Source organism: Neomonachus schauinslandi, chromosome 15 (genome assembly GCF_002201575.2).
Source record: "Neomonachus schauinslandi chromosome 15, ASM220157v2, whole genome shotgun sequence".
Classification (NCBI taxonomy): Eukaryota; Metazoa; Chordata; class Mammalia; order Carnivora; family Phocidae; genus Neomonachus; species Neomonachus schauinslandi.
Window position 1 is genome coordinate 37,746,488 of NC_058417.1, and position 14,013 is coordinate 37,760,500.

Consider the following 14,013-nt stretch of genomic DNA (forward strand, 5'->3'; position numbering starts at 1 on the left):
TTCTCTTCAGAAGCAGCCCCAACTCATCCCTGGGACAGAATTCCCTTAAAACCAGGTGAAGTTTGAGAGCCTAAACACTTTGTTCCAAAAGCTTCCAGCAGAGCTGGGGATGTGGGAGCGACTCTCCAGGTCAAGGTTTTCCACAGAAAGTCCTTCCTTCCCACGCCAGCTTCCTCTGTCCCATCCGTTTCAGCAGCTTTGCTTCACAACAGAATCCAGCAGAAGTTCCCTGCTGAGTACGTCTCCAGAAGCCCTCCTACCACCCTGTGTCTTCTCTTTAATGGCTATAAAAATCCAGCTCAGAGGAGGAAAGGTACTAGTCTGGCAGGCCCTGCCTTTGAACGTACTTCCTGGTGCTGACAGAAGGACAGGCCAGTGAATACTGTGGACACCACACGTGCCATCGGAATCTGGAGCCCCACACCGCCCGGCTCGGCTCGCCAGGCCAAGGCTGGGCCGCAGTTGGGGTAAAGCCCATGAAGCGGGCTGCACATACGTTCCATGTAGGACTGGTTCTCAGCAGAAAGGGTAACTCTAGGGAGTAAAGCCTAAAAATGCAACTTTCCCCCCCGCAAGTTCTTTCCTCTCCGCGCGTTTGGCTTTCCTCTGGTGACAACATGCCAGACAGAGTCGTACCTGTGTTTAGCAGATGGTTAGAACGTCTTCAGACTTCCAGAGCCGCCAAGGATGGGGGGAAATACACTGAATCCATAGCCATGAGGACCAGCTCTGGAGTCTATGGACCCTGGAATGCGGCGGCCCCAATCTTGAGTCTTGTTCTCTGTGTCCCGTGGAGGGGTGTTAAGTGACTCGGGTGGGAGGGGCCTCTGGGGCAGGACCACGGGAGGAGACCACTGAGAGACCCAGAAGGCGAGACTTCTCACATCAAAGCAGGATGAAATTACGTTGTTGTCCCTTAAGAACCTCATGTGGTTGCTTTTCTGCCCCCTTGCTTCAGTGTGTGGTATGCGATGTCCAAACTGTGGCTCTGGCACCATTAGCCATGGTCTCATCTCCATCTTCCCAGCCAGGGCAAGCTCAGAGGAAGCCAAGAAAAGTCACTTCTCCGCTTTGCTCCGACTGGTCTTCTTTGGGGTCCCGGGGTCTTCTTTCCTATCCTACCACGGGGAGACCTGGTGCTCTCAGCATTGCTCAGCCTCCACGAAGCCCTCCTTCTCGTGGCCCGAAGGCTCAACCTCCGTGTAGGTGGAGTGGCTGGGGTGGTTGCGGAATCTCACCGCTGGCCAGTGGTGAGGTCTCCGCTGTGGGTGGGCGGGGAGGGCACAGAGTCAGCGGGTGTGGCCTCACCCACCTGGGACCCCACCCCCACCCCCTCCCTGACCAGGGACAGTGCTGAGCACGAAGACTCTCTTCACTAGGGCGCTGGGACCTACTCTGAGCCAGGTGGAGTTCAACCCCCCTCCCCGGAAGCTCCCACCATGGTGATCCCTCCACTGCTGGGAGCCTTGCTGGGAGCCTAGGAGTCTGGGAGGAGGTCATTTTACCCCTCACGGCATGGACTGCAGGACACAGGTGAGAGCCTTTAGCAACGTACCGAGTGGAGCCCTGAGACGGTGAAAGGTGAGGCAGTGGGTGAGAGAGGGGATGATCTGGGAGGCTCTGGAAATGCCAAGATAACCCTCCAGACAGTACAGACCCTGCGGCAGAGACAGCTGGGGAGCTTATGAACATGCACCTTCCTGGGCCAGTTTCAGACCTGCCCCATCAGCGTGTCTATGGCTGGGGATCTGCAGTCCCCCGGGGTGATACCCAGGGAGGCTAAAACTTAAGGCTGACTGGTTAGGGCTTCCAAGAAACAGGGGCTTCTAAGCAAAGAGGAGGAGACCCCCTGCACCTCTGGGTAACCCCTGTGTGGGAGACCGTGGTCAAAGAGGCAGCCCCACTGGACCACACACAGAGCTGGTGAGGAGCTGAGAGCGGAGGACAGGGCCAGGAGCTGCCGAGCCCTGCGGCCCAGAGAGAAGGGGGCTGGCCTTTACTTCCCAAGCTGCACTTCAAGCTGGTTCTTCCGAATTCTGAGACATTCCAAACCATAGCATCCTCCATGAAAGCTCCCAGAGAGAGCAACTCTTATGATTACTGTGTCTTGTCAATTCTAACCTAAGCACCCACACAACAGGCAAAAAGGCAAAGGTCTCAGTCCCACTATGGCTTTGAATAAGCAGCCGGCCTGGAATTTGGGGGTGAGACCACAAAGCATTAAAGATTGGCTGCACAATCTCTTTCTTTCCCCTGGGGACGCCTCTAATTTCACCAACGGGGGAGCGAAAGGCAGACAGGCTGTTCAACAGGACAGGAGGGGTGCAGCACTCCTGAGGGAGACTCGGGGAGGGGGGTTAGGGACTCAAAGGTGCGCCAGGATGGAGTCAAGGACGGTTCCTCAGGAAGGAACAGGAGCCAGGCATGCGGGCAGGGAGGGATGAGGTGAGGAGAGGCAGGTACTCCGTGGCTGGGGAAATGCTGATGCGGAGGCAGACGGCGGAGCTAGGGCCAAATTCTACACTGACCTCGATGAAGAAGAGCGCAGCATTGGAGGTGGGGTGGCCGTTGATGTAAATCCCAGCCAGGATGATGGCTGCCACCAGGAGGACTGCCACCACGATGCCCACGATGGTACCCAGGTGCACGGGGGGGCCCTTGGTCTTGGGAGACAGGTTGTTCTGAAGGCCTGTGGAGAGACCGATAGGGTAGGGAGTGGCTATTGGGGAGCAGGGAAGGTGAGGCCATGAAGTCCCAGGTTCTGGCAAAATCTCAGAGATGAAAACTGGCAGAAACTTCGGGCCTGCTTATGAAATAGGTAAAAAGATGGGGCAGGAGTGGGTAGAATCATGAATGTTGATTCATGATTCTACCCACTCCTACCCAGGAGTGGGTAGAATCACGTTGCACTGGGCAGCGTTCACGTGGTTTTCCAAAATCACTTAAAAGTTGCCCAAATGTCTAATAAGGATCATAAGAGAAGTTCTCTCCAACACACGTGCCACTTAAATGGTTTTAGGGAGTTCTCATAGGTTAAGTGGTGGTGAGGCATTTGGGATCTGGAATATGGCTCCCTGGTTCAAATCCAGGCTCTGCTGCTTACTAGCTGTGTGACCTTGGGCAAATTACAGAACCTCTCTGTGCCTCACTTATCACTTCTATAGAACAAGGATCATAATGATTACCTAATAGGGTTAGTGTTAAAGCCCTAAGGGTTAAAACCGGATCATTCACATCAACTGCTGAAGACCAGGGCTGGAATCTCAGATGACCTCAGTAAGTATTAGCTATTTTGATAACAAAATGACCATATTTTCATCTGTCACTGTCTACTACCAGACCGTGGCCTCCTGGAGGGCAAGGACGGTGTTTTATTCATTTCTGTGTCCTTAGCTCTTAGAAAAAATGGCAGGCCCCATGGTAAGAGCTCAATAAAAGAGTGAACCAGGTCCTCTGAGGGCTAATAAACCAGCAGGCAATCTCTGAGAACATCCTGAGCATTTGAAATACATCCCACGGAGGAGGCTGAGTATTGCCATAGACTATCAAGCTGGAAGGTCATCTAGTCCAACCCTTTTCTTGTATGACTGGAAATACAGAGAGGTAAAGTGATTTGCTCAAGGACAGAGTCAGCCGGCCACTAAGAAGCCTATATTCCCATATTTCCTGGGGTGGCTACTTGCTGCTTCTCCCTACCCTACAGGGATGTGGAGATAATGAAGTAGAAAAGACTGATGAGCACATAAGCAAAAAAACCATCAAATCTTCTCTTACATGGGTCATGGGTGAAATGGGAATCAACAGGAGGTGGGGACTTTTAATAGGATGTCGCACGCATCCCAGTCATTGTCCTCCCCATCCCCTCTTCTCTGCAAGCAGAAGAAAAACCCAAGAGAGAAACTGTGTCCGGGGCACTCCAGCGCATGGTCAGTGCTGCTATTTGCCAACAGGTGAGGTGACACGCCCCACGCTAGTCTCCCCTGACCTGGCAGTCAGCCCGCAGCCCACTGAGACCCTGGCGATCAGATGGTCAGGGTTTGCGTGGTGCAGAGCGAGGGGAATGTGGCCCAGCCCCCATTCCTCACTCCCAGCCTAGGCACACGATGTACACTCACTCATGAGCAGTCATTTCTTCATCTCTGGGGGGAGGCTGGATCACACCCTGCTGCACCAACTGCCTCTCCTCCCCTGCGGGTGGGGATAGCAATGTCCTGGTCCCTAGAGTCTGGAAGGCATGTCCATCTCCCCCATGCAGTGGTTGCAGTAAGGGCTCCAGCTGGCTCTGGGCCAAGGGCAGGGAGGTGGGCCATGTCATGTCACCAGAGAGCAGATTATCCTCCCAGTTAATCTCGGGAGCAAAAGACCCCAACTTCTGGTGCCCTGTAAAAAGTGGGGTAGGGGTGCCTGGGTGGCTCAGTCGTTAAGCATCTGCCTTCCGCTCAGGTCATGATCCCAGGGTCCTGGGATTGAGCCCCGCATCGGGCTCCCTGCTCGGCTGGAAGCCTGCTTCTCTCTCTCCCACTCCCCCTGCTTGTGTTCCCTCTCTCGCTCTGTCAAATAAATAAATAAAATCTTAAAAAAAAAAAAAAAAAAAGTAGGGTAGACAACTTTCGTGTACTCTCTGCCAACCCGGGCAGGGAATCCAAGGAAACTTGACGTGGGAGAAGCGGCTCTGCACCCCTCATTGACGGTGAGGCCCCTGGGGACAAGAGGTGAGGCCATTGGTGACAGGCCACACACTGCCATGTCTGCTCTAGCCCCGCTCTTGCTTCCTCCTCTCACTCCTTTCAGGGCAGTGAGTAATCAAGACAGATCTCCAGGAGGTTCCTGGCTGATGAGAAATGTCTAGATGTAGACATATTCCTTCAATCTAGTGGGCCCGTGCCCAGGAGCCCAGCAGGAGGTCCAGGCCGCTGGGGGCGCTGTCACTCCCCTCCTCCCCACCTCGGAACCAAAGCAGAGAGGCCAGGTGCCTGCTGCACACTCTTGGGGCGCGGGTTCCAAGAGGCAGTGGGTCTGATGAAGAGTGGCAGGCAGCTCTGGACTCACCGTCTCCTGCATAGGGATTCAACTTGGTGTCATCTTCAAAGAGAAGAAGAGAAGGCATAAAGTTAGTGGAATCATTATGGCCTTGGTCACTTTAGGTCCAGATGGGATTTTAGGGAGGTTTAGTCCAACCCTGCATTTTACATGTTGTTGTTTTTTTTTTTGTAAAGATTTTATTTGAAAGTAATCTCTACACCCAACGTGGGGCTCAAACCCACAACCCTGATATCAAGAGTCTCACGCTCTACCAAGTGAGCCAGCCAGGTGCCCCTAATCCTTCATTTTAGAGGCAAAGAAGCTGAAGCACAGAGAAGGGAGGTGACTTGCTTAAAGTCACACAGCAGTGTAATGGTGGAAGTCCACCAACAAGCCAACTTTTCCTAGTCTCGTGTTCATTCATTCAAGCAATATTTATTGGATGTTTACTACGGAGTTGAGCCCCGGGAGTAGGCACTGGGGTTTGACATGGTCTCTGCCCTCAGGGAGTTAACAAGTAGGGGAGATGGAGTGACAATTAAAACCCAGCATACTGAAGCTCTGATTGAGGGCCTCACCCAGACAAAGGGTGTCGAGACGGAGGGGCGAGACGTGGGGCCGGGGAAAGTGTTCCAGACAGAGGAAGAAGCATGAGCAAAGGCCCAGAGTCAGCAAGGATTTGGCCAGGTGGGGATAAAAAGCAGTGCCGAGTAGCTGGAGGGTGGAGAGGGTGTGAGTGGGGTGTGGTGAGAGATGAGGCTGGGGGTGGGGTGGGGGTCCACGAGACCAAGGTGAGGACCTGGCACGTTCTCCTACGGGGCGCCAGGAGGCTGAGGAAGGCCTGAAGAGGCTCAAAAGCAGCGATCTTGTGTCACAGATGCAGTTCTGCTTGAAGACCTCCCCTGGCGCACAACTGGAGGAAAGATTTCCACACCGCAAGGTGTGTGTCCTGTGGCTTCCTAAATAAGTTCCAATGGTTGACCCTCCCTGTGGCTCTTCCCCACCTGGATGGAGATCATGACCTGAGCCGAAGGCAGACACTTAACTGACTGAGCCACCCAGGCGCCCCAAATAAAATCTTTAAAAAAGGGGGGGGGGGCGCCTGGGTGGCTCAGTCATTAAGCGTCTGCCTTCGGCTCAAGTCATGATCCTGGGGTCCTGGGATCGAGGCCCGCATCGGGCTCCCTGCTCAGTGGGAGGCCTGCTTCTCCCTCTCCCACTCCCCCTGCTTGTGTTCCCTCTCTTGCTGTGTCTCTCTCTGTCAAATAAATTTAAAAAAAAAAAAAAAAAAAGGTTTTTTTCAGCACCAAGAAAAGCAGTCGAGGGGCAAGATCGCTGCTTTTGAGCCGAATGAGACCTGACTCCTCCTCTTCTGGCTATGTGATCCTGGGCAAGTCACTGACCTCCCTGAACCTTAGTGTGTCCTCTGTGAAATGGGGATACAAAAGCATCAACATGCAGGATTGTTAGGAGGACCAAGTGAGTGTTGATGCCTGCACAATGTTAGCATATGGTCAGGACCCTCAGTAGCTCGTGAGGCGCCTGGGTGGCTCGGTTGTTAAGCGACTGCCTTCAGCTCAGGTCATGATTCTGGAGTCCCAGGATCGGGCCCTGCCCTGGGCTCCCTGCTCAGTAGGAAGTCTGTTCTCCCTCTGCCCTTCACCCTGCTCGTGTTGTTCTTTCTCTCTCTCAAATAAATAAATAAAATCTTAAAAAAAAAAAATGTTAGCTCGCCTATCATGTGCTCCCTCGTCTAGGACTTCCTTCTGTCCAGACGCATGGGTCCATTCTCCAGTTCTTTAGGCTGCAGTGAGAAAGGCAGGGGGCACCGTGGAAAGAACATTCCACAACTTACTTTTCAGGTAACCCCAAGTAACCAACTTTGCCCCTACGAGCCTGTTTCCATAGCTGCCAAATGGGATGGTGGCTGAATAATGTTTTAAAACATTTGCCTTTTTCTCTTCTCCTTTCCTCTATTCCATTTGCCCCTTCCAAGCAGGTACGTGGCTCCGTGGAGGTGGTACGAGCCCACGTCTTTCAGTCTGAGCCTAAGGGCAAAGGGCTAAAACCTGGCGGTAATGTATTGATAAAGGATGAGAGAGAAATTTTTCAGAGACGGCCAAAGAATCCCGGAGGGGCCTGCACCAGGCTTCCCCAGATGCCATGTGGTACCTCCGGGTGGACAGACCTCCCGGCAGCTTCAAGACCCCCAGGCCTTGGGATGGCAGAAGCCCCTGGGGGTGAGGGGTGGGGCAGCCAGACCCTGGAGAGGTGGGGACGGAGCAGCGGCAACCCTCTTGGACACAGCTGCCCCACTCTGACCCTCTGTTCACACCAGGTCCCAGGAGCAGGAAGCCAAGCGGAGGTGCACCCCTCCAGCTGCGTGAGCATCGAGAGCCAGAAGCACAGTTGTAGAAAAATCAGGCAGTCTTTCGCTCACGTCTGAGTGTGCGGACTGAGTTCATACCTGCCACAGGGCTGCTAAGACCTCCCGGATTCTGTGGGGACGGCTACTAAGATGACCTGGGGTGGACCATATCAAATACCGGGCCCTGGGCTGGGACGTTCATGTTCCTCCCCTCGCCACGGTGAATCCGTCCCACCGTCCCGACGTGGGCCAGCACCTGGTTCTGCCTCTCCCCGGCAAGCTGCGGACTCCAGCTCTCTGAGCCTCGGGGCCCTCCTCTGCGAAAGTCGGGGCCACTCGTCTTCCCTGAGATCCCCCCTGTCAGGGATGGTTGTGATGCACCAGGGCCCGAGCCCGTCCCTTCCCCGTGGCTTCTTGCCCCTGCTGCTCCCCGCCCGGGCTCACGACTTACCTTCCGTGGTGAGGCTGTCGATGAAGAGGGAGGAGGAGGTGGTGGTGAGGTCTCCGTCAAAGGGACTGAAGGAGCTGTTGGGGGAGGCCGAGGAGTGGCCTTCGTCCTGGAAGTCCTCACACGTGCGGCGCTCTGCCTGCAGGAGAGACCCGGCGCCGCTGGGCACAGACACCGCACAGAGAAGAGCCCTCCCCCCGGGGGGACGGAGGGGGCCCCTTCATCCCCCAGCGGCCAGAAACCTTCAGATGCCGGCGCATGGTTCAAGTGTGGTGAACTCACCCGAGCTGGGCCCTGAGTGCATTTACGCCTTCCACTTTATCCTGAAAGTGTCTTATCTACCTTACAAGGCAATTTAGCTGTCCGCTGCTTCGAATCCTTCCTCCAGGAAGGAGCTGAGATGCCAATCTTAAACAAATGAAGCAAATCCGTACATTCACCACAGCCAGCGTCAGAAGCGGGCTGCTAGATAAGATTTTTTTTCAGGACACAGAAGGCTCATCCGGCCTTACTAATAACAGAGGAGGTGGTGAGCGCAGAGAGTGGGGTCTGGGGGGGAGGGTTATGTTTAAATGTGGGGCCTTGGCACTTCCATATCCCACCAGTTGTGAGAGGCAGCTCAAGTCATTAAAAATCTCTCTGTGCCTCAGTTTCCCCGCTCTGAGCAGGGGGCGGGGCACCGGCCCCCAGCTCCTGGGGCTGTTCGGATTAAAGCAGAGCAAGTGTGGGGCAGCATGCAGTGGGGTGCTGGGCGCACGCACTGGGCACACACCGCAAGAAGGGCTGGAGAAGACAAGGGAGAGGAAAAGGGCGCACGGATGAATGGATCTGTCTGAGTCGGTATAAGGTGTAACAACAGGACACTCCCCACCCAGAATCAAAGTGTTGAGCATTCTGGAAAACTCCAGCAGTGAGAAGGAACCTATATGGGATTCTAAATGGGAGGTGCCTGGAACAGTCCTCCTCCCTCCCAGAAAAGCCTGGCCTCCCAGAAGAGCCTGAGGAGCCTGAGGACTGGAGCCAGGGCAAATGCCCCGAGAATGTCACCAGCCTCCCAGAGGATCCAGCTGTGGCCAGCACCATGCCCAACGTACCCTCTGCAAACACCAAAAGAGCTCCCGGAGAGCTGCCCACCCAAGGCCAAGCCACCAGAAGTGTTTTTCTCAGAGACCAGAAAACCCTCTAAAATCTCCCAAGTCTTCTAATTGGCTCAGAGCAGTCTGAGAGTCCCAGATGAAGGGGAGAATTTCGCCAAGAGCCAAAGATGCCCTGTGAAGAGCTACGGTGGGAGGGGCCTGCTGGCAGCCTTACGGTTCCCCACAACCCGGCTCGCTGAAGCTTCTCACCTCCTGGGCACAGCCGTAGGCCAGCCACTCCTGACGGTAGCGATCAAAACCACTGGAGCATCTGCAAGGGGACCAGAAGGTAAGAGGTGTGATGGACTGACAGAGAAGCCCTCCCCTTCACTTCCCCCATTCAGTAACAGCTCTCCGATGATGGTGAGGAGAGGGCCGACCTCCCAGGACTGCAGTGATCAAGACCACTGGGCAGGGGCCCTCTTCAGCACCAGGCAGCTGTGGGATCAGCAGTCAGACCCTTCTTCCCCAACTACTCCTTCCCCAAAAGGAAGGGAAGGTGTCTGTGGCATCCCTACCCTCCTTCGGACCCCGCTCCCCAGGACCAAGGCCACATTTACCCACGTGTGTGTATAGGGAGCTAGATGCACTGCATGACCTCAAATGAACTTTGAGATCCTCTTGGCTCTAGGTTGCTATGGAATTGCTGAGAATCCAGGGAATTCACACAAATGTCTTCTTGCGAAAGCCTCGCTTATTCACAGACAATCCGCCTCTTTCTTTGTGGAGGGGCCTAAACTTGACAAGGAGAGGTAGACATCAGCAGAGTTAGCCAATGTCTCCTGTGTGATCACTAAAAGGGCAGGAATGAAGCTCTTGCCAGAGGCTAGGAGAAATTTAAAAACTGGCTGGTCAGTGTCCCAGGAAAGGACACTGTGCAGCTCAGCTGGGCTGGAAGATGCCAAGTGCCTCCCGAGGGAAGGGGTGGGGGTATGAGGATGAGCCAGGGAATGTTCTCCATGGCATCATGCTCAAATTTCCCTTCTTCACTCTGGTGCCAGAGGAGTCCACCAAGCCCAACTCAAGCTCTGGGACATGTGCATGGGAAGAATAATATCATGAGCCACCAGTGCTGAGAAAGGATTCATGGCTAGTTAATTTTCTTCACTAGCAACTGCCCACCCATCTGCCAGAGACCTGGTAAGGCGGAGGATTTCTGAGCACTGTCAGTGTTTCCTTCTGAAGATGCCCCCTCGGGCTCCGAGCTGCTTCTCCTGCAGCAGGGGGAGAACTAAGCCATCCCCACTCCCCCACTCTCAGGTCCTCTGTGCCCACTACTTTGGGGCATGGAGGATTAGGGTTCTCTTGGGGGCTGGGAGCTAAAGTTTCTTTTTAAGCCAAACTAACTGATTCTTTCAAGGACTGAACCTTTGATGTAAGTCTAAGAACATCACATTCTAAGACCTGAGCCAACCAACCCAGATGCAGAGAAGAAAGGCCTCAGATATGGCCACTAATGAGCGCCTCCTGAATGCCAAGTGCCGCCCCAGCCATATGCTGCTCCTGTCCTGTTTCATGGGACCCTCCCAGTGACACTGGAAAGCAAGGATTATGGCCCCTCATTCCCTGGGCCAAATCCTGGAGTCACCCCAAGACTCCAGAGTGGGCCCTTGGCGGGGTGGGGGCAATGTGGGATGAAAGGAAGACAGCGGCCATGGTAAGTGAAATTGTCTAAATCAGATCCAGCCCCAGCGCAAGGAAGGGAAACTCTGGGAGGCTGCGGAAGGCAGAGTGGGTGGAGAGGAAGGGGAAGCTGAGAACCCACAGGGTGATTGCAAGCAGCTGTTGGTGGGAGAGTCCCTGATGGCTGGCCCCTCGGCACCAGCCCTGCCCTCTGGCTCTGTAGGGACCTGGGGTCAGCTCTCAGTGGATGCCAAGGCTCCAGAGGGCTGGCAAGGACGGGCCCGTGCTGGGGTGAGCCCAGGCCCATGGGCATCGGGCGACAAGATCTCGGCCCCACATCAGCCTCACTTGCTCTGTGCTGGAGCTTCTCCGTCCCGGAGTGGACATGACCACACAGCAAACGCAGTGTCCACACTCAAGTCCTTGCCCTCCCCCAACCTGACCAACCCTCCTTAAACGGTCACGGTCTCTGGGTTTGGGCGTATGTGTTAAATGAGGATGTGTCAGTGTGAGGGTTTTGCTTTCATCTGACCCATTTCGAAGCTCTCATGGCTCAGCTCTGGTTGGGTGCTGAGTCATGCGGTGGCAGCCAGCCCCAGGATTCCAGGGCTCATCTGAGCTCATCTGGACTATCTCTCCACGCTGAGACAGTGGCTCACAACTTGAGCGTGCCCGAGGTGGACCAGGCAGCAAAGCTGCATTCCAGGACGGACCAAGCTGGGGTCTACCCTAGGTATTCTCTCGAGGCTCCATGCCTTTCGTGCACAGGGCCCTGCACACTTTGCAAAAATGCTCTTTGGTAGTTGAGAAATTAAAATGATGACATGTTCTTCACCCATTTTTCCCCGGGGCCACATCACCACAGCCCATTTTATGGGGAAAATAAACTGAGGCCCCAAGAGAGTGAATAAGAGCACAGCTGGTGGGAAAAACACACAGGAGCCCCTCTCTTCCCAGCCCGGGCTGTGCCCTGTGCTGGGCAGGCCGCCTGTGAGGGCGGCAGCTTCTATTTCTGCACCGGGATATTTGAAAGGAGCGAAGGAAACGCTGACAGATGCCCCACAGCTGCGTGGAACGCAGACTCTGTAATTTGCAATTTTCAAGATTGCCTCGTAGGCTCTTGGAGTTCATAGGGCTTCCCACTCTCATGAGAGCCCAAGTCCCCAGAGAAATTTTTTTTTTCCCTCCCTGCTATTTATTTATTTTGGACGGAAGAACAGGGCTCGGATTCTGAGTCTAATCTGTGAGGAAATGATTTCAGAACAAGGAATGGAAGACGAGTTGTATTTAAGAACTTTATCCCTGAACCCGAATCTCATCCGGAATTTTTGCCTGTTTCCAAAACCAAGCAAACACAGCTTTGTAGCCCGCCCCAACCTTCCACAGATGCCTGCAATTTCCATAGCCCTGATTTTCAGGAAACCCCATTACAGCCTGACAAAGATCTTAAGGTGGGGTCATGGGGCTCTCATCCAATGGCAATGGGACTTTGGAGATGGCAGGTCTCATGCTTGTTTGCAGATGAGGCACCATGTTGAGATGCAGGCTCCTGGGCTTCCCTCCCAGAGATCCTGATCCAGGGTAGGGCCCAGGAATCTGCATATTTGACACAAGACCTAGCTGATTCTGGGATCCTCACAGCTGTGGGCCATTCTCTGAGAAGCCCTGCCCTAGGATGAACCGACCCTTCTGGGGTGTGAAGAGGAGCTGCCGTAGATGGGATCCCTGGATAGTCTTCCAGAAACCTAGCGTCCGCACAGGGACCCTGCTACACAGTCACCTTGATCGGTCGCAGGCCTCAGGGAAAAACTCACTTCTGCGACATTCTTGTCCTAGGGGGCACAGTAGACTGGCTAGAGAGGCTCTCATGTTGGCAATGAGGCCGAGGCGGGGAGGGGGGCCATGTCACCCTCTGCCCCTCCTCCACAGTCCGCCCGTGGGAACCAGAGGCTCAGCCAGGGCACAAACCTCTGGAGGACGTGGCACCAGCTGCAGTTGAAGGGCAGGTCTGAGGACACGCAGGTGTCACAGCTTCGATGCTGCAGGCAGGCTGTGAGAGAGAAGGTGGCAGTCCCTCAGACCCTCCGTGGACGTCCAGGGACCTCCAAAAGGCACAGCTCTCCCCAGTGCTGGGCCCTTACAGAACTCCAGAGTCTCTGACTAGCAGGGACCCCGGAGGTCATTAATGCCACCCTCACTTGAGTCCAGCCCTAGATTCTTCCATCTCTTTCTCCCTCCCCCCACTTTCCTCCTTCCTCCTTCCGTCCCCAGAGGGTCAGGCCCTGAGCTGGTGCTGGGGATTGCGCAGTAAATCCCGGTGCCTGCCTTCTTGGGCCTTACAGTCCTATGGGCAGACAGACACTAAACAGATCATCAAGCAAACATAACCACGTAATTATCGTTGTGATGAGGCTTGTGAAGGAAAATTACAGGGGCCTCGAAGCATGGACAAAGGGATCTCACCTAGCCCGGGAAGTTATACTGCTGGGCTACTGCCCACAATTACAGGCTTGAGAAGGATACTTTGTCTTAATTGAGATATATTGGACATATAACACTGTATATGTTTAAGGTGTATGACATTGATTTGACACCTTTATATTGCAATAGAATTGCCATTATAGGGGGCGCCTGGGTGGCTCAGTCGTTAAGCGACTGCCTTCGGCTCAGGTCATGATCCCGGGGTCCTGGGATCGAGCCCCACATCGGGCTCCCTGCTGGGCGGGAAGCCCGCTTCTCCCTCTCCCACTCCCCCTGCTTGTGTTCCCTCTCTCGCTGTGTCTCTCTGTCAAATAAATAAATAAAATAAAATAAAATAAAATAAAAAAAAGAATTGCCATTATAGGGTTAGCTACGCTACTATGTCACATGATTACTGTTTCCTCTCCCGACAGGAACAAGAGCTAGTCTTCTAACAAGTTTAATGTTTATAATACACTTTTGTTGGCTGTAATCACAGAAAAGGATGTTTAAGATGGTCTGGCTTGCCCCCCAGCCAGTGCTAGCTGGGAGCACTCATTCGGTCCCTGTGGGGGGATTGGTGCCAGGATCGTACCCTGGCCTGTCTCTGCCTCCTCACTCACCTCCCAGGGAAGCCTGAGCACTGGTCCGCGGGGGTAAACCAGGCATTCATAATCGCATCCCTTTCTTCTCCCTCTCCACTTGGAAGCGAGCTACCCCAGGGAGTATATGGGTCTCTCTGCTCACTTGGGTTTACATCTCGCTTGGGGAGTTGCTGAACCCCGTTGGCCTCAGTTCCTCCTTTGCAAAAGAGGGATCCTGATGCTCTCTGCCGGGCAGACGTGCAGTGAGGAGGAGATGAGGTGACACCGAGCGAGGGTCTGTACGAGTGCTGGCCATGCGGCGAGCCCTGCGAATGCTGCTTGTGATTGACTGTGGTCTTACTCATTCCCCTC

General features: G+C 54.4%; 1 protein-coding gene across 1 annotated transcript in view; it reads right to left on the reverse strand.

Annotated features, from left to right (window-relative positions):
- Positions 1-947: 947 nt before the first annotated feature.
- The window catches only part of PLXDC1 (plexin domain containing 1), a 54,899-nt gene continuing 41,833 nt past the window's right edge, over positions 948-14,013 (reverse strand). Inside the window, exons 9-14 of the mRNA XM_021704194.1 lie at positions 12,566-12,647; positions 9,185-9,245; positions 7,842-7,977; positions 5,050-5,082; positions 2,529-2,689; positions 948-1,262 (exon numbers count right to left, since the gene is read on the reverse strand). Coding sequence (XP_021559869.1) covers positions 1,143-1,262; positions 2,529-2,689; positions 5,050-5,082; positions 7,842-7,977; positions 9,185-9,245; positions 12,566-12,647 — 593 coding nt within the window. The 3' untranslated portion in view covers positions 948-1,142. The remainder of the gene's footprint in view (positions 1,263-2,528; positions 2,690-5,049; positions 5,083-7,841; positions 7,978-9,184; positions 9,246-12,565; positions 12,648-14,013) is intronic.